The sequence below is a fragment of the Lampetra fluviatilis genome, chromosome 24 (genome assembly GCF_964198595.1).
Source record: "Lampetra fluviatilis chromosome 24, kcLamFluv1.1, whole genome shotgun sequence".
Classification (NCBI taxonomy): domain Eukaryota; kingdom Metazoa; phylum Chordata; class Hyperoartia; order Petromyzontiformes; family Petromyzontidae; genus Lampetra; species Lampetra fluviatilis.
This window is the reverse complement of record NC_136298.1, coordinates 969,102-993,815: the sequence shown is the minus strand read 5'-3', so window position 1 is coordinate 993,815 and position 24,714 is coordinate 969,102. Positions and strand designations below refer to the sequence as shown.

General features: G+C 44.9%; 1 protein-coding gene across 2 annotated transcripts in view; it reads left to right on the top strand.

Moving 5' to 3' along the window:
• IFT74 (intraflagellar transport 74) overlaps nucleotides 1-24,373 on the top strand; it is a 47,127-nt gene extending 22,754 nt beyond the window's left edge. For both annotated transcript variants that reach the window (XM_078867495.1, XM_078867496.1), the window contains exons 12-20: nucleotides 356-396; nucleotides 890-969; nucleotides 2,654-2,707; nucleotides 3,901-3,998; nucleotides 8,832-8,958; nucleotides 15,650-15,813; nucleotides 18,254-18,379; nucleotides 20,317-20,377; nucleotides 23,490-24,373. In XM_078867495.1, the coding sequence (XP_078723621.1) occupies nucleotides 356-396; nucleotides 890-969; nucleotides 2,654-2,707; nucleotides 3,901-3,998; nucleotides 8,832-8,958; nucleotides 15,650-15,813; nucleotides 18,254-18,379; nucleotides 20,317-20,377; nucleotides 23,490-23,605 (867 nt within the window). In that variant the 3' untranslated portion in view covers nucleotides 23,606-24,373. The remainder of the gene's footprint in view (nucleotides 1-355; nucleotides 397-889; nucleotides 970-2,653; nucleotides 2,708-3,900; nucleotides 3,999-8,831; nucleotides 8,959-15,649; nucleotides 15,814-18,253; nucleotides 18,380-20,316; nucleotides 20,378-23,489) is intronic.
• The last annotated feature ends 341 nt before the right edge of the window (nucleotides 24,374-24,714 follow it).

Sequence of the window (24,714 nt, the reverse complement as noted above, 5' to 3'; positions counted from 1 at the left end):
TAATTTTGCATCGAACTAAGGCTTACATCCAACAGACAGGATCCTTGCCGATAAACATTTGCCAGTTCACCAATCATTGATTGGTTTAAGCAAGTCCCGACTGCTGATGAGACATTGCATGTCAAACACTGCATGTCAAAACCGGTCCAGAGTTTGCTTCTATTAAAATAAAACTTTAAAGATATGTACTCTGAGAAAATCATGTGGCCGAGGGGATCTGTGTAATGAAAGTCTTCTTTTCTCTGTGGCCAGACAAATGTGGAAAGCAGGAGGTGCATATTGTGCGATTATTTTGAATGTAGTTTGCCAGGTAATGAAAGTGTTTTTTTTATGTGATCAATGTGTCATTTGTCAGGTTAAGGAAGACAACCAAGAAATAGCCAGCATGGACAGACAGTAAGAGCAGTTTCCTTTCATCAGGGGTTCGCGCTGTTGAACTTGTTCGGCAATATCTCAACAAGAGTAACCACTTCTCCAGCGCAACGTTTCACTTGCAACAACAACAACGATAATATAATGGACTGGTATATGACTGATGGACTCAGCAGTGTAACAATTAAACGATTTTAATCGAATCCTACACCCCATTGTATGAATTGAACTATGGTTGAAAGTATATATGCATTTTTTGGATTTCTGTAAATTGTATGCCGATTGTAACAATTATGCTAATGGCGGAAACAAGGTGGAACATATGAGATGGCTCATATAAAGGAGACGATACAAATAAGATATATATAAAAAGGTTATTGAATTGCTTCCCAAAATTGTCGCAAATTCATCTGATCACACTGCAGTGAATGATGCATGCCCTGCAATGTCCGCAGTGCACCCTGAATTATTCGGCAAAGTTGTACTACATTGTGAAAAATGAATTCACATGCGTCAGGTTGTCAGAAGTGAAGGAAAAAATCGGCCACCTGAATGAGGAGATTGGGCAATTGGAGAATGACATCGAGGAACACCAGGGTAAGGAACGCTACAGCAGTGGCACCTGCACACACACATGCGTTGCATGTCACCTGGCTTTGTGGATTAACCTTGCTAGAAAATAAATAATTAACATCCCTGTGCAAGAACTGGTCTCATTAATGATTAGCCCACTCCTCAGCCGTCGCGGGTGAAGTGGCCGGCAGTACTCATGGGACCACATGCATATCGGCCAAGTAAACTGCTAACTTGAAGAAATTTATAACGTATTTTTTATTATTAGAATGCTTGTTTACCCAGGAAAGCCTCAAGAATCTTTTTTTCAGGAGGGTCCTGCCAAGTATTTGCTCGTGGTGTACAGTGCATCACAATCTTTTTATTCATTTATTTGTTGTAAATTTCCTTCATTCATGTTTTCCGACACAAGGTAGCATTTCTAACAATAAACATATCGCCCCGGGGTTGCAGATTGTGTGCATCCTTAATTATAGAGCCTATTGTTTGACTTTCGACAGTGTTGGCTGGGTAATTTTCTTTTTTTTTATATAAACAAGAAGAAGGGTGGGGAGATAGAGGGAGGGATGGGGTGTAAAGGGGTCAAGCACTAACGTATGGGGGGAGCGTGACGCCGCGCTGTGCGCGTTTCGGTTGAAGCGGGGGGGGGGGGGTTCTCATGCAATTGCCGAGGTTGGGTGTCCCAGCGACACTGGACCTGTATGTCCCAGACGTAGAGAGGGGGTTTGAAATGGACTTTATCTCTGTTTTATGTACTTAAACGATACATATACTTGATAGCATACACTTAAACGCGTTTTGGAATTATCCCTGTTTTTGTTTATCCGGGTAACCCGCCCCCCCTTACACCCCTCTCGTTGCCCCGAATAGTTCAGAGTTGAAGATGATTCCCGTCCGATGTTTTCCTTTCATATTTTTGTGTTTCTGTCTATCCCACAAGAGCTCTACATTTTAACCTCTCTCTGCATGTTTTTGTCTTTTCATTTCTAACCAATGTAGAAGGTAAGATTCTTTGTCAAACTTCCTCCTCCGGTTTGCTGAAAAAAAACAAATCAATTGGCACATTTGCTCATGATGTGACAACTTCATATGATTGGCTCTGTCGGGTGCTGGAGGGTTATACTTACAGAAATGTATATTGTATCTACATAATGTGACCCAAAATAAGAATAATTTAAATGCGCACAGTATTCACTCTCTCGTAAGGAGAGCAACTCAGAAGCGCGAGGAACCGCAGACAAAGCGGGAAGGCAGCCATGCCGTAAGCCGGTGACAACAGTTTCCAAAGCTCTGCGGTCCCCTATATATATTCGGTGTTATCGCCCAATTAATGAGTGAGAGGAAATCGGAGAACCTGGAGAAAACCCACAAGTGCAAAGGGAAAAACATTATCCCGTACAGACAACAGGTGGGGTCACCATTTTTGTTGTAGTGCATTCTTCTGGCAAGCAAGGGTTACAGGCTCCTCCTGGACGCCCACGGGAAGGGAATGTCGCAAAATGTGCGTGATCCACCAACCCTGCTCGATTACAAGCCACTTGCATAGCCACCACCACCCAACTAAAAGAAACCAATCATGAATCAAGGTGCTTTCAATTGAATATTAATGGTCGGGTAGTGAAACATGTTAGAACAAATGCCTTCTGTGCATTTACATTTAAATTGCCCATTTACATACATGTCGGTGTGTGTGTTTTTTTATATAAAGGTGAACGCAATCAGAAGTATAAAGAGCTTAAGAAGAGGGAAGAAAGCATGGATGGTAAGTTGTGAATATCTGGCTTAGAGGAATCTATCCTTGTAATATTCCTGTCTGATGAGCGGGCATGTTTATAGCCATTTAGATCCATAATAGAGGTTTTTGGGTTAGATCGCATACATTTATTTAGAGTCGCCACTAATATTTTGAGCAATGTTCCCATGTATATTACAAATTACTTTGCTTTATCAAATTTAGAAAATATTCCCCTTGTGAATAGGTCATATCCCTGAATGTTCTGGGATTCGAATCACTCACGCGTGTCAGGCGGAGAGACCCCCACGTCCCTCTGGTCCTGGCTGTGTGTGCTACTCCTTTCTGCTCGAGTGTTTTCTGTCCGTGGGCTGCATGAAGCGCTCATGTGTGTTTTCTTATTTTGGAAGGTGCTATCTTTGGGGGGGGGGTTCTTTGAAAGTGCGATTCTTGCAAAATAAGTAAAAAGAAATGGAAGTATTTTTTCCTCTCTCCTCATCTACTTCCTCTTCACAGCCCTGGGCCAGTGGTGGAAATTCCACATCCAAATGAACAAGTGCCGGTGATGTCCCCCACGGAGTGGTAGTTATTTTATCGACCCCACGGGGTGTGATGGGTTGAGTCAACCCCCTCCCTAACCAGGATTTGAACTCGAAGCCTTCTGATTATGAGCCGTTCGCTCACTCGCTCTGCCTCTGAGCGACCTGGCCGGTTTAATGATGCAATAGATATCAAATACTGGATAGTAATGTCATTCCCAGAAAACATGTCGATTTTCGTATTTTTTTTAATTTTTGTTTCTACGTTTTGTGTTGTACTTGTATTGTTTTTCAAGGTAGTTTAGTCATTTTAATCCATTCTCAATCTCGGCAGTAAAGTGAAATGGCGTTAATGATTCATGGTTCCTGCCGTCTGGCCAGTTGGCTGCTCAGTGGTAATGAGAGTGGCTCGCGAGGTTGCGAATTAAAATCCTCAGCCTATCGCCCCTTCTGGGGATGGATAAAATGATGAGCACACTGCGGGGAAGTTAACATCGTGGTTGTCCTACTGATAGATTCACGTTAGATTTCCACCACGGGCTCTGCATGGCTGTAAATAGAATATGAGCACCGATGCCTCTGCTCATACGAGCTCGAACTCACTTTGAGATTTTGTTTGACTGGTTACTGAATATCCGTGCTGACGGTGGTGGCCATGCTTCTGTTTTCGCCGCACCCTTTCAGAATTCTTGTCGGCATTTGAGGAGAACCGCCGGCAGGAGGTGGAGAGGAAGGCGGAGCTGGAGGCCGCCATTGTGTCCTTGTTGGAGAGCATCAGCAGGGTGCGTGGAGAGGGTGCATGGGGGGGTGCGTGATGGGGGTAAATGGAGGGGTGCGTGGAGAGGGTGTCTGGAGGGGTGCGTGGTGCGGTTGCGTGGTAGGTGCATGGGAGGTGGTTGCCGCAACAACTGAGCTCACTCCTCACAGGATGAGTGCTTCCGATCAGTGTGGCGCTGCCACCCTTGGTATTGTATCACTTTCCTGTGCTGTCACCTGCGACAGTTGTTTCGCCATCTCTGATGTCATCAGCAGTGTGTCCATTGTACCGTTGCTACCACATCAGCTGCTCGCATCATTGCAGTTCGTTGTAATGTTACAACATAGGCAGAACACCGTCATTGTCATTAACATCCGAAATGATCAATCCACTGCTAAATTAAGGCCTCTCCAGGCTGCTGCCATCCCATATGATCCTGAGGTGTCACAATCCACCCAGCGCCTGCACCTAAATTTCATTACTTCATCTCCTTGGCGCCCGTCCGAGCGCTGTTTCGCCCATTTGGCTGCTGCTCCATCCTCAGTCTTGACCACCGCCCACCGTTGTCCCTGCTCGCTGTGACGCGTCCTGACCAAACACCTTCAACTTTTATTAACAGTCAATCTAATGATGTCCCCGTAACTTCAAGCATGCATTTTTACACGCTTCTTTAAGCACTTTTTTTGTTCCATGTTCTCCGTTAAAGTCCACGTTTTTTGATCTGTTATGTTACACAGCACGTAGTGTGCAACGCCACTGTACTCTGCGCTAAAGAGTACACTCCGGAGAAAAGCAGCGAATTTGAACGAAAAAAAAGAAAAACGCGGACATTGCAAAAGATTCTTGTAGTCGAAATAAACCTCCATCCATTCCTGCTGATACTGTAAGCCCGAGTGAGTGGGGCTCCTGTCACACCGCAGGCTGTGGCACAGAGTAAACATCCTGCGATTGTTCTGAGCACTTCAAGCAGAGAGTGTGCTCGGCAAAGCCCACTCATGCCGGAGGGCTCAGCCAAGGGCTATTTCATATTAAATCACTTGCTGAGGGCAACCGCTTCAACTGCAAATGTAACGGCGGAGCGGTGCGCATTAATTTACTGTCGAGCTCGCTGTGACGCGGGGGAAAGTTATTGTCACAGAAATACAGTGTCGCTCAAGATTCCTGGACAATATACGTGTGTGTCCCATGGGGTAGAGTTCAAACCCTCTGCTGTGATGTTGAATCACAAACGTTATACAATGTATTCTTTGGTTCTTTCGGTAAAGTCACGTATAAAGATAAAATAATAAATTGAATACTAGCATACGACGTTTCGATTGCAACACAAGCAATCATCATCAGGTATAAATTAAATAGAAACACAAATCTAGTATACTTAGAAATGTAATGTAATACAACAGAGAGTCGGATAACATAACAGTCAACACCCTATCTGGTTGATTACGTTCTTCCTGAGAATGCTAAATTTGAGAGAGAGATTAAACACAGAACCAGAAACATAGACAGACATATAAGCCGACAGATATCACAGAGATACATAGAGAGAGAGCAAACATAGGCACAAAGAGAAACTACGCCTCTGTGTCGAGGCCTTAAATAGAGAAAGGGGAGGGCGGGGGCGGGGAGAGAGGGAGGGGTTAGAGAAATTAGCATGTCCATGAGTGGAAACGGTGAGTGGCAAGGTGTAAAAAGCTTGAGAGAGGGGGGCAGGGGCGGAGAGAGAAGGGTTAGAGAAATTAGCATGTCAATGAGTAGCACGATGAGCGGTACGGTACGAAAGCTTGAAAAAATTAGGAGGCAGGGAGAGAGACACACTAAATTAACTAACCTAGCAAAAATTTCGAAATGTAATGCAATGCAACACAGAGGGTCGGTCAACACACAATGAACGCATAGCCTGGTTGATTACGTTCTTCCAAAGATTGCTAAATTAGAAGTTAAGTGTGAAATTTGAAAAAACCCAGACACGAAGACCGATACACAAGCAGAGAGAGACAACGAAAAAACCCAGAGAGAGAGAGAAAGAAATAAACTTAAAACTTCCCCGTAGAAGTGGTTCAAACTTAATTTGGAGCTTTCGTGACTGCAGGAATTATTCTTTGGTTCTTTCGGTAAAGTCACGTATAAAGATAAAATAATAAATTAAATACTAGCATACGACATTTCGATTGCAACACAAGCAATCATCATCAGGTATAAATTAAATAGAATAACGTAATCAACCAGGCTATGCGTTAATTGTGTGTTGACCGACCCTCTGTGTTGCATTGCATTACATTTCGAAATTTTTGCTAGGTTAGTTAATTTAGTGTGTCTCTCTCCCTGCCTCCTAATTTTTTCAAGCTTTCTTACCGTACCACTCATCGTGCTACTCATTGACATGCTAATTTCTCTAACCCCTCTCTCTCCGCCCCTGCCCCCCTCTCTCAAGCTTTTTACACCTTGCCACTCACCGTTTCCACTCATGGACATGCTAATTTCTCTAACCCCTCCTTCTCTCCCCGCCCCCGCCCTCCCCTTTCTCTATTTAAGGCCTCGACACAGAGGCGTAGTTTCTTTTTGTGCCTATGTTTGCTCTCTCTCTATGTATCTCTGTGATATCTGTCTGCTTATATGTCTGTCTATGTTTCTGGTTCTGTGTTTAATCTCTCTCTCAAATTTAGCATTCTCAGGAAGAACGTAATCAACCAGATAGGGTGTTGACTGTTATGTTATCCGACTCTCTGTTGTATTACATTACATTTCTAAGTATACTAGATTTGTGTTTCTATTTAATTTATACCTGATGATGATTGCTTGTGTTGCAATCGAAACGTCGTATGCTAGTATTTAATTTATTATTTTATCTTTATACGTGACTTTACCGAAAGAACCAAAGAATAATTCCTGCAGTTACGAAAGCTCCAAATTAAGTTTGAACCACTTCTACGGGGAAGTTTTAAGTTTATTTTTTTCTCTCTCTCTCTGGATTTTTTCGTTGTCTCTCTCTGCTTGTGTATCGGTCTTCGTGTCTGGGTTTTTTAAAATTTCACACTTAACTTCTAATTTAGCAATCTTTGGAAGAACGTAATCAACCAGGCTATGCGTTAATTGTGTGTTGACCGACCCTCTGTGTTTCATTGCATTACATTTCGAAATTTTGCTAGGTTAGTTAATTGAGTGTGTCTCTCTCCCTGCCTCCTAATTTTTTCAAGCTTTCTTACCGTACCACTCATCGTGCTACTCATTGACATGCTAATTTCTCCAACCCCTCTCTCTCCGCCCCTGCCCCCCTCTCTCAAGCTTTTTACACCTTGCCACTCACCGTTTCCACTCATGGACATGCTAATTTCTCTAACCCCTCCTTCTCTCCCCGCCCCCGCCCTCCCGTTTCTCTATTTAAGGCCTCGACACAGAGGCGTAGTTTCTTTTTGTGCCTATGTTTGCTCTCTCTCTATGTATCTCTGTGATATCTGTCTGCTTATATGTCTGTCTATGTTTCTGGTTCTGTGTTTAATCTCTCTCTCAAATTTAGCATTCTCAGGAAGAACGTAATCAACCAGATAGGGTGTTGACTGTTATGTTATCCGACTCTCTGTTGTATTACATTACATTTCTAAATATACTAGATTTGTGTTTCTATTTAATTTATACCTGATGATGATTGCTTGTGTTGCAATCGAAACGTCGTATGCTAGTATTTAATTTATTATTTTATCTTTATACGTGACTTTACCGAAAGAACCAAAGAATAATTCCTGCAGTTACGAAAGCTCCAAATTAAGTTTGAACCACTTCTACGGGGAAGTTTTAAGTTTATTTTTTTCTCTCTCTCTCTGGATTTTTTCGTTGTCTCTCTCTGCTTGTGTATCGGTCTTCGTGTCTGGGTTTTTTCAAATTTCACACTTAACTTCTAATTTAGCAATCTTTGGAAGAACGTAATCAACCAGGCTATGCGTTAATTGTGTGTTGACCGACCCTCTGTGTTTCATTGCATTACATTTCGAAATTTTGCTAGGTTAGTTAATTGAGTGTGTCTCTCTCCCTGCCTCCTAATTTTTTCAAGCTTTCGTACCGTACCACTCATCGTGCTACTCATTGACATGCTAATTTCTCTAACCCCTCTCTCTCCGCCCCTGCCCCCCTGTCTCAAGCTTTTTACACCTTGCCACTCACCGTTTCCACTCATGGACATGCTAATTTCTCTAACCTCTCCCTCTCTCCCCGCCCCCGCCCTCCCCTTTCTCTATTTAAGGCCTCGACACAGAGGCGTAGTTTCTTTTTGTGCCTATGTTTGCTCTCTCTCTATGTATCTCTGTGATATCTGTCTGCTTATATGTCTGTCTATGATTCTGGTTCTGTGTTTAATCTCTTTCTCAAATTTAGCATTCTCAGGAAGAACGCAATCAACCAGATAGGGTGTTGACTGTTATGTTATCCGACTCTCTGTTGTATTACATTACATTTCTAAGTATACTAGATTTGTGTTTCTATTTAATTTATACCTGATGATGATTGCTTGTGTTGCAATCGAAACGTCGTATGCTAGTATTTAATTTATTATTTTATCTTTATACGTGACTTTACCGAAAGAACCAAAGAATAATTCCTGCAGTCACGAAAGCTCCAAATAAAGTTTGGTTATACAATGTTTCGTTCTTGACATTTAAATGGTTTTAGTGCAATGTAAATAAAACGCAACATCATCAATGCTGGCTAAAATGATGCACTCCCAGAAGGTCGTGTGGTTAATGGGATGTGTAAAAAAAAAAGACTTTGGAGGGATGGATATGGGGGATATGGGAAGGAGGAGGCGTGTTTGCTTATTTACAATGGAAATGTGTCACGAAAATGTGTTATTTGTTGGTGGTTGATGCAGAGCATGGGCAGGAGCAAGCAGATCTCGAACGTGTCAGCCCAGGAGCTTAGAACCATGCAGGAGGACTTGACCTTCAAGGAGACGGAGATGAAGAAGTCGGAGGTGACGGCTCACGGCCTGTCTGGAGGTTGGGCACCGCATCATTTGTGTTGAAGCACTAGCGGGGCCTGTGTGTTGATCCTATAGCCACCGTGGGCCACGGCCAGACAAGGCCTGGTTCATTAGGATGTTCCACAAGCTCGCATTCACACTACATACATCCATTAAGCGTTAGGTGATTGTATTGAATAACTTATTTCATTTTCAGCCTTTCATCAATCCACCGTTGCATGAAGGCCCTTCCTCATACGATATCGGTTAATGGGTGTTGTTTGACCATACTTCACCATGCTGGTCAGTGCGGAGGTGAAGTCGGAGAACCCAGGGACTGGTTAAGATTTGACTCGCGACTGACAATAGTCATGGCCGGGAATCGAACTCAGGTGGCTGGATTTATATCACAGTGTACCACATATTCATGTATGTTAAACTTATTTCGCACCGTACGTTGCCAACTGTGCTCATCGGAGTTGGATGCTACGACGTGGAATATTTGGCCAGCCTGCTGCTCGCCTGGGAGTTGGTTTGTGGGTGGGGGCCTTTACCTGCTGCGCAGTGGTGTCTCCAGGGCGTATTCCTCCTGGCTCCGCTCTGATTTATCCACCGAGTTGTCACCAAAACCGCTCTTCATGCCGAGCAAACCTGCAACCCCCGTCTCCTCTGGGCTGATATCGGAAATGAAAACACTGTTACCGCCACGGTGGCTCGGAGAGTTGATTTCAAATAATACAGTGTTGGTATACGTTTCACACCACCACTGTAATGAACTTCAGATATTTAAATACGTTTTTTTTATCTCTGAATGAGTATCTTCAAAAATTATGTCTTATGTCAATGAAACGTATGGATGGGCAACCTAGTGTATTCCATGACTTTAAGCAGCAGATTTAAGAAACCTTATCTCCCCTCCCTCAACATAATCATAACCACAAAATACTAAGATCACCCATATAGCTTTATACAGACTGTTGGAGAAAGTGCTATTAGCGAGTACCTATGAAGGCCAGCACGGCACACCTATGAAGGGGTGGGTGGCCGACACTCCGCCTGGCCACATTTGTCCTCCCTAGTGTTGATGTTTACACACTGCACCAGGCACCCATTTAAGGCGGGAGTCCACCAAGGGGAGGCCCAGCACCAGTTCAGATATTTGTCACTTATATTATTCGTCAGAGGGATTCGAACTTAGGTTGCCAGGTTCATAGCACCGCGCGCTAACCACTGCACTACCCACAACCACATCAGTGGGTGGAGGAACGCTGTGACTCAAGCCCTTGAGAGCTACATCTACTCGAGCAATTATATTATTAACTGGTATGTGTCTAGGTGTGACTGCAAAGTTTAGTCCTTTAGCTAAAACGGATTTCAAACCTTCAGAAATAGGACTGTTACTGCGATTAATTACGACTTTGTTAACATCTAGTTTTTCAATGTGTGGGTCCGGTTTCTTGTTTGAGAGGCGGTTGAATTTGGAAATCAAGTTGTCCTTACATTTAGTCGACATAGCGGCAGCTGAAGAGGCAGTCATTTTTTCCACGTGTTCCCAATCCGATGTGGACATTGTTGCACTCAAAGATAAGTGTGATTTGTAGAGTGTCTTGTCTAACTGATCTAGTTCGGTGCGCGTAAGTCTGATTTTCTCTGAGATAAGAGCTAAGCTAGTTCTAGACAGAATTCGTTTCGCATTAGAAGAAGTTACAGCTGCAGATGTTAGTGTAAATGCGTTTGGTATTACCTTAGAGTCGCGGCATCTCTTCAGAAAGGTGAGAGACTCGATTAGCTGAGCCTTCTTATCCCGGAGCTTGTTGAAGGATCTCAAAGTTATGTGGAAACCCTCCCCGTAGAGGCGGTTAAATTTCGATTTAAAGCTTTCGTGACTGCAGGGATTCATCTTCTTGGTTCTTTCGGTAAAGTCACGTAGAAGGGAAGTAATAAAATAATAAAAATAAAACATAATAAAACAATTCTCACGACGTTTCGGCCACAACGCAAGCAGCCGTCCTCAGGCGAAGAATGAGAACATTATCAAGCTAGGAGCTTATATAGGTGTTGCGAGGAGGAGCGCCTTAACAAAAGAATGTGCATATGAAGAGGAATTTAGCATACCAATGGACAATGCGTAGGAGGTGGGCGGAGGGGTTTCAAAGTCCCATTATGCCCATGCATTATGCAGGATCAACAGCACCACGGGGGGGGGGCGCAAGGAACAGCGTTAATAAAGGAAAGGAATGTTAGTGATATGTAGCTGCATTTACCAAACAACCACGTAGAAAACCAAAGTAAAAACTACATAAAAAACTAAAATATAAACTGAAACTTACTATACTCTACAATAAGCTGAGTTACTAACAACAAATAATAAATTACAATTCTACGTCGTAAGAAGTATATAATATACTTCCATCTAAACTTTATTCTCTTAGCATATACAGTACTATATACTGCCATAGATAAACCCAACATTAAATTATATACTGTATTGCTGTAAACCACCCTATACTTTATACATTTTAATATAACACTATGTATTATTCAACTCACCCTAATGTGTATCGAAATGGTTTATTACGTCCTTCCAATGATTGCTAAGCCTGAATCCATCTTCTCGGTTAAAATTGTCTCTGTGTTTGTATATGTGAATCGCCTCATGAACGAATCTCTCATGATAGCCAGATGGCTTGCAGAGAACCTCCGTCTTGGAGAAGTCAATGTCATGTGAGCCCACTGAGTTGTAACAGTGGTCTGCCACGGCTGAGGTGTTTGTCCTACCGTGTTTTAGATCAGCTTTATGTTCACGAATGCGGTCTGAGACGTGTCGTTTGGTTTCCCCAATGTAACTGCTTCCACAGAGGCAACTTAGTTTGTAGACGCCAGGGTACTGTATGTCTGGAATCACATCTTTTACAGATGGTACCAGATCACGGACTTTATGTACTGTGTTGAATCGGACCTGGATCTTGTGTTTAATCAGGATTTTGGAGATCTTTTTTGTGACCCCAGCAATGTAGGGTAAGGTGATGGTCTTGAAAGGCTCCTCAACAGGATCTTTCTTGATGGTTGGAGTGATGGCTTTGCGGATTGTGTAGTCGGCGTAACCATTAGCCTTAAGAGCTTGGCGTACGTGTTTGAGTTCACTGGAAATGTGTTCATGGTCGGAGATGCATTGGGCTCTATGATATAGAGTCTTGATGAGGGAATTCTTCTGGGATGGATGGTGGTGGGAATCCGGTTTTAGATAAGCATCCGTGTGGGTGGCTTTCCTGTAGACAGAGTGGCTCATTGAACCATCAGGTCTCCTTTTGATTAGGACATCCAAAAAGGGTAGCTTGCCATCATTTTCGACGTCCATGGTGAATCTGATGGCTGGGTGTATGGAATTGATGTGGTCGAGAAATTGGTCTAGAGCAGGCCGGCCATGTGGCCAGATGACAAAAGTGTCGTCTACGTACCTCTTCCATAAGGTCGGGCGTAGAGTGGCAGTCTGGATGGCGTCCGTCTCAAATTTCTCCATGAAGATGTTGGCTACAACCGGAGATAGGGGGGAGCCCATTGGGGTGCCCTCAATTTGCTTGTAGAAGGTTCCATTCCAGGTGAAGTATGTATTGGTTAAGCAGTGTCTCACCAGGGGGGGTACCCCAGCATTTAGTCCTTGATGAACCAAGTCTTCAATGATTGTGATGGTGTCAGGCACAGGCACCTTGGTGAACAAGGAAACCACATCAAAACTGACAAGCAGGTCGTCTGGGGACAGGGCAATCCCCTTGATTGTCGATACCAGGTCAGTAGAGTTTAGTACTGCAGAGGTGGTTTTTCCAGTGAAAGGCCGTAGGATTTCAGACAAAAAACGAGCCAGTTTGTAAGTGGGGGAGTTGATAGTAGAGACAATGGGACGAAGAGGTGTATCTTCTTTATGTATCTTTGGCAAGCCGTACAATCTTGGTGGCCTGGCTGCAGAAGGTTTCAACGAGAACTGTTTGGTCTGATCAATTAATGCGGTTGAAGCAGAAATGATGTTGTTGGTTTTGGAGACGAGGCTGTTGGTGGGGTCTCTTTTTATTTTTGTATAGCTGCCATCGTTGAGTAGTTCTTGAATTTTGTTGTTGTATTCTATTTTGTCCATGATGACAGTGGCATTACCTTTGTCGGCTGAGAGGATGACAATGTCATCCCTCTTTTTTAATTGAGCTAATTCAACTCAAACACGTACGCCAAGCTCTTAAGGCTAATAGTTACTCCGACTACACAATCCGCAAAGCCATCACTCCAACCATCAAGAAAGATCCTGTTGAGGAGCCTTTCAAGACCATCACCTTACCCTACATTGCTGGGGTCACAAAAAAGATCTCCAAAATCCTGATTAAACACAAGATCCAGGTCCGATTCAACACAGTACATAAAGTCCGTGATCTGGTACCATCTGTAAAAGATGTGATTCCAGACATACAGTACCCTGGCGTCTACAAACTAAGTTGCCTCTGTGGAAGCAGTTACATTGGGGAAACCAAACGACACGTCTCAGACCGCATTCGTGAACATAAAGCTGATCTAAAACACGGTAGGACAAACACCTCAGCCGTGGCAGACCACTGTTACAACTCAGTGGGCTCACATGACATTGACTTCTCCAAGACGGAGGTTCTCTGCAAGCCATCTGGCTATCATGAGAGATTCGTTCATGAGGCGATTCACATATACAAACACAGAGACAATTTTAACCGAGAAGATGGATTCAGGCTTAGCAATCATTGGAAGGACGTAATAAACCATTTCGATACACATTAGGGTGAGTTGAATAATACATAGTGTTATATTAAAATGTATAAAGTATAGGGTGGTTTACAGCAATACAGTATATAATTTAATGTTGGGTTTATCTATGGCAGTATATAGTACTGTATATGCTAAGAGAATAAAGTTTAGATGGAAGTATATTATATACTTCTTACGACGTAGAATTGTAATTTATTATTTGTTGTTAGTAACTCAGCTTATTGTAGAGTATAGTAAGTTTCAGTTTATATTTTAGTTTTTTATGTAGTTTTTACTTTGGTTTTCTACGTGGTTGTTTGGTAAATGCAGCTACATATCACTAACATTCCTTTCCTTTATTAACGCTGTTCCTTGCGCCCCCCCCGTGGTGCTGTTGATCCTGCATAATGCATGGGCATAATGGGACTTTGAAACCGCTCCGCCCACCTCCTACGCATTGTCCATTGGTATGCTAAATTCCTCTTCATATGCACATTCTTTTGTTAAGGCGCTCCTCCTCGCAACACCTATATAAGCTCCTAGCTTGATAATGTTCTCATTCTTCGCCTGAGGACGGCTGCTTGCGTTGTGGCCGAAACGTCGTGAGAATTGTTTTATTATGTTTTATTTTTATTATTTTATTACTTCCCTTCTACGTGACTTTACCGAAAGAACCAAGAAGATGAAGCCCTATCAAAGTTGTAATAGATAAGCGTGAAGATGTTTTATTACTTCTTGAATTGAGCAAGGTTATTATTATTATAAGAACTTGGGGAAAATGGACAATGGTGGGAGGGAATTCCAAAGTGTAGCAGTGCGAGGGGAAAAAGCAGAGGGGGGGAGAAGTGTTGTGACCTGCAGTGTGGTGAGTGAGTGAGTGGGTGACCTGCAGTGTGGTGAGTGAGTGAGTGGGTGACCTGCAGTGTGGTGAGTGAGTGTGTTGTTGTGACCTGCAGTGTGGTGAGTGAGTGTTGTGATCTACAGTGTGGTGAGTGAGTGTGTTGTTGTGACCTGCAGTGTGGTGAGTGTTGTGATCTGCAGTGTGGTGAGTGAGTGTTGTGACCTGCAGTGTGGTGAGTGGGGGAGTGAGTGTTATGACCTGCAGTGTGGCAAGTGAGTGAGTGTTGCCACCTGCAGTGTGGTGAGTGAGTGTTGTGAGCTGCAGTGTGGTGATGGGTGAGTGAGTGTTGTGAGCTGCAGTGTGGTGAGTGGGTGAGTGAGTGTTGTCACCTGCAGTGTGGTGAGTGAGTGAGTGAGTGTTGTGACCTGCAAGTGTGGTGAGTGGGTGAGTGTTGCCACCTGCAGTGTGGTGAGTGAGTGGGTGGGTGAGTGAGTGAGTGGGTGGGTGAGTGGGTGAGTGTTGTGACTTGCAGTGTGGTGGTTCAGATGAAACAGTCAGTCTAGTAAAACTGAGTCTGCAAGATGGGTGGTGGAATGCATGGAAACATGAACCATGGTAGTAGTGATAGAGCGATAAGGAGACAACTCTCCGCCAGTGGGCGAATGCCTGGAGTGAATCAGTGAGGGCTGGATCAACAATCAACCTGACTGGATTACGTACATTGAATGATATTGAGCACAGTGTCGTAGGACCTCCTGGTGATCCTGTGTGTTCCAACTCCAACATAATTTCGATTTAAAGCTTTCGTGACTGCAGGGATTCATCTTCTTGGTTCTTTCGGTAAAGTCACGTAGAAGGGAAGTAATAAAATAATAAAAATAAAACATAATAAAACAATTCTCACGACGTTTCGGCCACAACGCCGAAACGTCGTGAGAATTGTTTTATTATGTTTTATTTTTATTATTTTATTACTTCCCTCCAACATAATTACCTGCCGAGAAGGACTTAAGGTGCTTTGCGTTTCAAGTGCAGTAGCTGTGGCGTATGCTGGGAAACCGCTTACCTGTGCTTCCTGCTTCTCTGCTCCGTGCGTGCGTCTGTGCTCGTGTGTCCGTGTTGCCTAAAGAGAGCCAGCGGCTTCAGTTGGACCTGGAAAAGGTGAAGCAGCTAGAGACGAAGATTCAGGCTGAGCTGGAGGCCCTGAAGGAGCGCGAGCGGAGCATGACGGAGGATCTGGTGGTTTACAGTGACTTGGATGCCCTCCGTGCCGCCGGAGAGGACAAGAAGAAGGTATGTGCTCACTCGTGATTTTGTCACAAAACTTCACAGCCGAGTTTTACTCGCCACGGTAGCGAGATGTGCACTACTTCGCCTCGTATACAGGAGGTCGTGGGTTCGATCCCGACCCTGACGCCTGTTGGATATTTGGAGTTTGGATGTCTTTATTCTTTGGTTCTTTCGGTAAAGTCACGTATAAAGATAAAATAATAATTTAAATTAAATACTAGCATACGACGTTTCGATTGCAACACAAGCAATCATCATCAGGTATAAATTAAATAGAAACACAAATCTAGTATACTTAGAAATGTAATGTAATACAACAGAGAGTCGGATAACATAACAGTCAACACCCTATCTGGTTGATTGCGTTCTTCCTGAGAATGCTAAATTTGAGAGAGAGATTAAACACAGAACCAGAAATATATAGACAGACATATAAGCAGACAGATATCACAGAGATACATAGAGAGAGAGCAAACATAGCCACAAAGAGAAACTACGCCTCTGTGTCGAGGCCTTAAATAGAGAGAGGGGGGGCGGGGGCCGGGAGAGAGGGAGGGGTTAGAGAAATTAGCATGTCCATGAGTGGAAATGATGAGTGGCAAGGTGTAAAAAGCTTGAGACCGACCCTCTGTGTTGCATTGCATTACATTTCGAAATTTTTGCTAGGTTAGTTAATTTAGTGTGTCTCTCTCCCTGCCTCCTAATTTTTTCAAGCTTTCGTACCGTACCACTCATCGTGCTACTCATTGACATGCTGATTTCTCTAACCCCTCTCTCTCCGCCCCTGCCCCCCTCTCTCAAGCTTTTTACACCTTGCCACTCACCATTTCCACTCATGGACATGCTAATTTCTCTAACCCCTCCCTCTCTCCCCGCCCCCCGCCCCCCCTCTCTCTATATAAGGCCTCGACACAGAGGCATAGTTTCTCTTTGTGCCTATGTTTGCTCTCTCTCTATGTATCTCTGTGATATCTGTCTGCTTATATGTCTGTCTATATGTTTCTGGTTCTGTGTTTAATCTCTCTCTCAAATTTAGCATTCTCAGGAAGAACGTAATCAACCAGATAGGGTGTTGACTGTTATGTTATCCGACTCTCTGTTGTATTACATTACATTTCTAAGTATACTAGATTTGTGTTTCTATTTAATTTATACCTGATGATGATTGCTTGTGTTGCAATCGAAACGTCGTATGCTAGTATTTAATTTAAATTATTATTTTATCTTTATACGTGACTTTACCGAAAGAACCAAATAATAATTCCTGCAGTCACGAAAGCTCCAAATTAAGTTTGGATGTCTCTCCCCGTGGTCACGTGGATTTTTCTCCGGGTCCTCCGGTTTTTGCCTTCCACATTTCGAAACATGATTTTATATTTTTCGGCTGCTATAAATTTCCACGTGAGAAGCCAATTCTTTGAGCTATCATTTGTGGCCAGGTGACTTCTGAAATAGAGCTATATAGCAACTTAGTAAGCCTTACCTGGTAAAATAAAAATTGTTGAGTTTTTGTTTCAGGTCAAAGGATTGGAGTTCGCAAACTTCCCAATCGCGAGCTACTCGCTGCATCGCTAAGCGGGCACCTGGCCGGTTTGTCTTCTCTAAAACACAAATAATTGTGTCAGCTGAGGACAGGGTATTGCCTGAGTGGCAACGTATCTGATCAGGTGGCTCTGCGGTAAAACGGACGGCTCACAGTGAGTTAGGCACCTCCGGTTAGCACGGTGGGCTATGTGCCATGCGAACGAAGTTCACCGTACAAGATTGCAGTTTAAAGTCCTTTGTTGAGGGTTGACTTAACCCACCATCGCTCCAGGGTCAATAAAATAGGTAGCACTTTGTGAGGTAGTCAATAGTTGTTGTCCAAATAATAGACTCATTGGAATGTGGAGTTTGCACCACTGGCTCAGGACTGAACAGGAGATGGGCACAAGCTCAATGCTCATTTGAACAAGAAATCGCTTTGACTACAGTACAAATATTTTGAACAAGAAATCAGTACATTTTTACATTGCCCTTAACACAACAACATAAATGGGGCAGCAGGGTGGTGCAGTGGTGACACTAGAGCATTCGTATAAGAACCTGGGGTTTTATTCTTGACCCGTGGAATTATCTGTGTGGAGTATGTCCTCCCCTTCTTCTACATGGGGTTTCTCTGGGTTCTCTGGTTCCCTCCTATAGCTAAAACACACACACAGTGATTGTTGTTGGCCAAACATCTCAATGGAGCAAGATCCTCCTGAAAAATTGACTGAAATCAAGTATGACTTTCCTGGGCAAATTATTAACAATTCCTTTTATTATATTAAAACAGAGATAAATAGCGTGACACTATTTTAACATGGGAAATGCATCCGAATGAATGTGTTAGTGTGAGTAATTTGTGGTTGAAGAGGGTGAGCAGGATGTCGAGCGGAGGATGTGTTATTCTGGCCGACAGAGGCTGCAGGAGGAGAAGGTGACGCTGGTGCTGCGGAGAGACGCGTTCCGCAAGCGGCTGCAGGCGCTGAGCGGCGAGGCGGAGGCGGCACGCGCGCAGCTGCAGGAAAACGAGACGCACGCCCAGGTGCCGTACCTCACTCGGTGCTCGCCGGGGAGCGGCAGCTGAGGGTGCAGTGGGCGGCACGGTGGTGCCGTAGTGGCAACGCTTTAACCTTGAAAAAACCTGGGTTCGATTCCTGACTTGGGCGTATTTCTGTGTGGAATTTATACATTTTCCTCCTTGTTCTGCATGACTAAGAAAGCCATACATGTAGCCGGTATTGGTCACACAACATCCCAATGCTGAAAGATTACTTGGACATTTCTTAATTAGGATTATACACATCGCAACATTGCTCCCTCCTTTTACAAAAACTTGGCAGGATTCAGAGTGAGGCTTTCTTGGGTTAACAAGCATAATAATTACAAACATCTGCAATGCCAATCGCTGCCCTTGTGCATGTATTATTTACATTCTAGCAGTCACACTCAAGGGACATTAAAACATAAAATAATGAAAATAGGAATTTCTTTTAATGACTGCAGCTGAGCAAGAGTCAAGACTTTTTACCAGCATGCCTCAGCGATACGACTGAAGCTCTCTCCAGCCGCCGCGAGTGTTCAGTGACGGAAGGTGTCGTTTTGCGGCCTCAGATTGGGAAACCACGCACGCTGTGTTCTCTGTTCTTTGATATACGCATCGATGGTAATTTTTATTTTGGAAAAAAATAATATTGTGTGTTCTCCACTGTTTAAACTAACGGGAACATTCCTCAAATGTTTCCAATTGTTTCATTGTCTCACTGGCTTTCTCACTGCCAAATTTCACATTGGCCTTTGCTTGGAAACATGAACGTCTTGGTTCTTGTAATAAATGCCACCGTAAAAAATGACTCCGTCTTCACAGGCACACCCGGCATGGGGGTCTTTATATTCCTCCCCGTAAAAAATGACATTGGGGAAGCTCCACCCACAGCGGCGGTCTAGGCAGATCGCACGGGTAGTGCTCGTGCGTTTATTCTATCACAAAAGACGTTGGTGATAATGGTCTTCCTTCTTCTTAGCTCAGTGCATGATATTACTCAAGAACTTTGCATCAGATACTCCCAGTTTGCATCCAATTGTTTAAAATTGCTTATGTACTTTACCTAATTTAATTTGCCGTCTTTCCCAGCCTCTTGTAGAGTGCACGCCTTGCTAGCCGAAAGTTGCGAATTCAGCTCCTGGTTAGGGGGAATGGACTCAGCCCATCATCCCTCCGGGGTCGGTAAAATCAGTCTCACCTTATGGGGGAGTCAACAGCTGTTGTCCTAAGGGACAGACTCACGCCTGTCATAGAAATATGGAATTTCTACAATTGGCTCAGGGGTGTAAACAGGAGATGAGCACCAATGCCTCGATGCTCATTGGAACAGGAAATTACTTTGACTGAGTCGATGTCTATTCCATTTAGGCACGTGCGGGTGTCACTGTAGGAGCGGCTGTAAGACTGGAAACTTTTGGGATTGGGTTTCCATGGGTTGCTACGTCATCTTTGGATGTGTTAGTGTTTCCTGTAATAAAGCCCAAGCTGCACTTGGCCGACAGAAACGTGTAACGCGATCAGTGTTGCCCCTACGTACAATTTGTGCTATTATAGAAAGACACATACACACCACTCACTTTCACAAATAAACCCATATGCACTACTCATTGGATCTCCGATTACCACAGTAGGCTATGTACAGTGCGAAATAAGTTCCACATACATACTTACTGTACATACTCTACCACAGAGAAACCCATACACACCACTCACTCTACTACAGAAACCCATACACACCACTCACTCTCACAGGAAGACCCATACACACCACTCGCTCTACTACAGAAACCCATACACACTACGTACACTACGACAGAGAACCCCATGTACACCACTCATTCTCACAGACACCCACACTCAGCACTCCCACGTACAGACACCACTCATGGGCAGTCGACATTGTGGATAATTGCGCGATTTCTTCTTTTGTGTTTCAGCTGACGAACCTTGAACGCAAGTGGCAGCATCATGAACAGAACAATTTTGTGATGAAGGAGTGTATCCTTTGCACATGAAGACTACGTGTATTTATTTTCTCATGGGAAGCTGTGGGGTCTCTGGAGTGGGGCTCTCTTCTGTAGCCATTGTATGTTTAATGTACAAGGATTACATGTGGGCAAGACAAAGTAGCATCCAGTATACTCAAGTACATTGTCTTGAGCCATTCAGTGGTCTCTTGAGTCGGCAATGTTCAGCTCAAGATGATCGCATCCAGGAGTGGATAGAGCGGCGATCCTGCATTTGCTAGCAGCATCCTTTTCCTCATCACTGAGATACACAGACTCACATTGAGACCCATAGACTCTCACCCCGACCCTTGGCATTACACATAGTGGATCACATTGCACCTGGACCTGGCACAATTAATCAACCTCATTTATATTTAGTTTTGCAATGAGCTTGGTTGTGTGTAAGCTGTCGCCAAGCATCTCGCAGGCCCAGGTGCGGGGCCCAGCGAGATGAGCCCAGTGCCTCTCTGTCGTGTCTCGTGTGGCCTCCCTGGTCGCCGCTTCACTGGATCCGTTCCAGAGGAAGCGAGTGTCTGAGACCCCATTTCCTGCCTTCTCCAGGCTGCAGCATGCGGGACTGGTGACAAGATGACATTCCTATTGCGTGCAGCAGGCAGAGAGAACAGCGACTGTCTTTGTCTTTTTGTGTTATGTACAGTTCTGTAGGGAGCGGTGGGCACAGTGGTCAGTGCACTGCATTATGAACTCGGCGACGCTAGTTTGATTGCCACTCACGGCCAGTAACGGAAAATAACTGAACCGTTCCTGGGCCTCCCCTGGGTCAACTCAGCCTTAAAATTGAGTACATAGTCCAGTGTGTAAGCATCAGCACTAGGGAGAGAAATGTGGCCAGGTGTGGTGTTGGTCACTTACTACATTGTGTGCCTTGCCGGCCTTCATAGGTTCTCACGAACAGCAATTGCCCCAATAACCTGTTGAAGGCGAGACGGTGTATCTTTGTCTTTGTAAAGTTTTGTTCGAAAAATATTTATGCATGATTCATTCAAAGTCTAAACAATTTTTTCACCGTGTTTGGATGGGTCCGAGTGTTGATTTTGTGCAGAATGGGAGGATGTTTTGAATACACTTGCATCTTTACTGCCCACACTGAAAGAGATCATTACAAACACACAGTGGACATTATTTTCTTAACATATTAGCACGTAAAGATGCGCCGCCGTCTATTGTAGTGCCATTGCGCACTGGAGAGGAAAGTGCGTTTCCTCGGCATGTCCAGGGAATCGGCTCAAAAGAGTGGCAGGGCCCATCCTGTCTCCCCTCATCCCCCTGCATCCTTTGTACAACCGTGACTTCCCAAAATAATTCTGCACGTCGGCATTTGCGACGAGATGCCCGATTTGTTTATTTTACGAGTGGATTTCCACCGCTGTAAACTGGTTGCACTGGTCAAACTCTGCAAATCACATCTACGTTACTGGTCACTTGGAGAGAAGCAAAGTTGCATGGCCATTGCCGCGTGCTTCCTTGGCCTTAGAGTGGCAGTGTTGGGCACCACCGGTCTCCGCAGGACCTTTGGGAGTTGTCGTAGACATTACCATTGAGAGCAGCTTTACGTTTGAATCTTAGTTGTTGGGGCACGGTGGTGTGCGCAAACCCATTCTTTTGTGGGTTCGCAGCGGTGGCGCGCAGTGGTCCAAACAGGTTGGGAATCGCCGTCTTTGAGACCGAGGCACTTTCCACTCGGCACGTCGACGTAGTTGTGTCGTGGTTCTGGCGGACCCTAGACACCTCGCAGCTGCCGGAGATTCCATTGAGAGTAGTGGAGAGACATCCTGAGCCCCCTCGCCTTCCCTCGCGCGTCGCCCACCGCTGTCTTCCTGTCTCCCCGCGGTGGTGGCTCGCGTGGGAAAGTTCTCACTGCACGGCTCCATGGCGACAGCTCCGTCACGAGTAAATCACCCATATAGCGAAGCAGATGTGAGCCTGGATAGTGCTTAGATGAGCAACAATCATGCATTAATCGGTTTTCTAGGCTGTGGGATGTGCGACGAAATCCAATGCATTGTACTCGACTACATTGTCCATGCTTCCCCGCCTTCACCAACCCGGCACCGACCAGTGTGGTGATCAAATAACCCCTACAACCCGCATGGTATAGGGAGGCCTTCATCCAGCAGCAGAGTGACATAAGCACTGCACATCATATGCACGTATGATGAGCAAACTGCCCCCGGCCTTGCAGTAGATGTAGTTTGTGTTGCACCGGGCCCGGCGGCTTGTGCCGGTATTGACTTTTTAAGTCTCCTTTGGGTTTGTGTCCTCACCGCGTGGCGGCCATGCCCTGTGACATTCGCCACTCGGGTGGAAGTAGGGACGCGTTGCTGGTTACGTGCGAAGGTTGTTTCAATAGTAATGTTCATGCGTGACATTACTTTAAATATTAGCATTTAAAAGTTGAACACAAAAAGTGTTTTTTTTCTTTCCTGTGGCATAGTAACCGACGACGGGAGGATTGTGAGTCCTGGAGAGGTCTCGCTGTGTGCCGTAATGATTGCCGGTCCATCCTTGATCCCGGCTCTTTAGTCTTTAGTCCTCGGTGACCTTTTTGGTCAACTGAATCAATACCAACAACTGGCACATGCATTTATATTCGCTGAATATAAATCACGTTTGTAGACTAGGCTATAATGTGTGTTGTGTTGCACGCACGTGAAGATAACTGGCCAACGTGGCCGCTCTCGAATTGACAGTCCCAGAAGCACCAGTTATTAGAAATCCACTGTTCAACTGCATCACTTCGTGGAAGTGACCTCATCGCAACGGCAAAATGTGTGGGCAAGGCTGCGAGCGTTGTGCATGCAATGTAGTGCTCATGTGACACGCACGCACGGCATGATGGGGAGTCGTGCCTGTCAGCTGTTTGTGTGTCATTCATTTGCGTTGTCGTTCCTTTAACCCGTGGCGTGTGCAGTGCGCACTTCAACGCGGAAAAGTGCGCACGGCAACCGCTGCCGTCCTCGAGTCGCGAACGGTTGTGAAACTCTTGTGTTTTAATTGCTTTCTGTGTGGCCACAAATGCGGTCACATTACCAGAGTGCTGCGCTGCAATCTCCCTGGGCTTCCCTTGACTCCCAGAACAGTCATCGCAACCAAGAGCATGGAGAGCGACTACCAGCCCCTGATGAAGAGCGTCATGCAGCAGGTGTCCCAGTACAACAGGCTGCTCCAGGAGGGCCTGCAGGGCGGCAGGGCCTGAGGGCCTACAGGATTGGCCACTGCGCTCGGGCTGCCACCTTTTCCACTTGGACCAAACCCGGACACGTTTCTAAGTCGGATTATAATTCCTGCCACCCGCAACACAAGATGATACATTCCCAGACTCTGGGTGAAACCTGAAGCAGGTGAAAACCCTCCATTCTGCCCACCACATGTTCAATTGCTCTGACACTCGTCAGCCCCATCAGCAGTCAGCCACACCTATTGATCCGCCCAGACTGGACGCCTGTGAAAAATAGAGCTTCGTAGCTCATCGGATTCCTGCAGTCTAAATAACGATTCTGATTGTGAATGTGCTGACGTGCAACTGGCACTGTTGCGCTGGCACAGGTGCAGCACATTTAACCCCGCACCCTCCTCCTGCACTGCAGAAGCAGCGCCTCGGTTGTCTGGGGAAATAACCTGGCGATGGTCGTGCTTTCTCGAGCGGCAGGAGGGGGCGGATGGGGGTTGAGAATCTGCAGGTGCGTTTATTCTTGAGAGCGTCTTGATGCCGGCTCATCGCGTGGCTGCCTTCCCGCTCGTCTGTGGCTCTTCCCCGCGCATCCGAGTCGTTTTCTCGTCGAGAATGAGCGAATACTGTTTGCGTTATAATTTGAAATAATTACTTATTCGTATGACGCACTTCATTCTTATACTACATGCCTTTTTTCATGAAATTATCCATAACGAGGTCTTTAAATAACCATTATCAAATGTGTGTAACTGCTGTTTTTATTTGATATAAATAAAGCCCGTTTTTTTTTCTCGTTCGATTCCATGCCACGTGTAGCATGCATTTAATTTTGTCGTTTCATGTATCTCTCAGTTCAATGACATGCGAGCTTTCATTTCCCTATTACTCGTCATGATGGCTACATACACAGCAGGAGCAATTTGTGACACACTGATGCAGACTTTGTCAGTGCTTACCAAGCGACCGAGGATATTTACGGTGGCAAGGGGTGAGGGTAAATTATTCCTCCAAGCTTGTGACCCTCCTTAGGGCAGCAGTAGATTTACTAACTTATTGTTCGATGATGCTGCGTATGTTGTTGAATAGTGTTAAAGATATCAGCCCAATCTGCTTGGTTCACTGGCAGCTCCTTG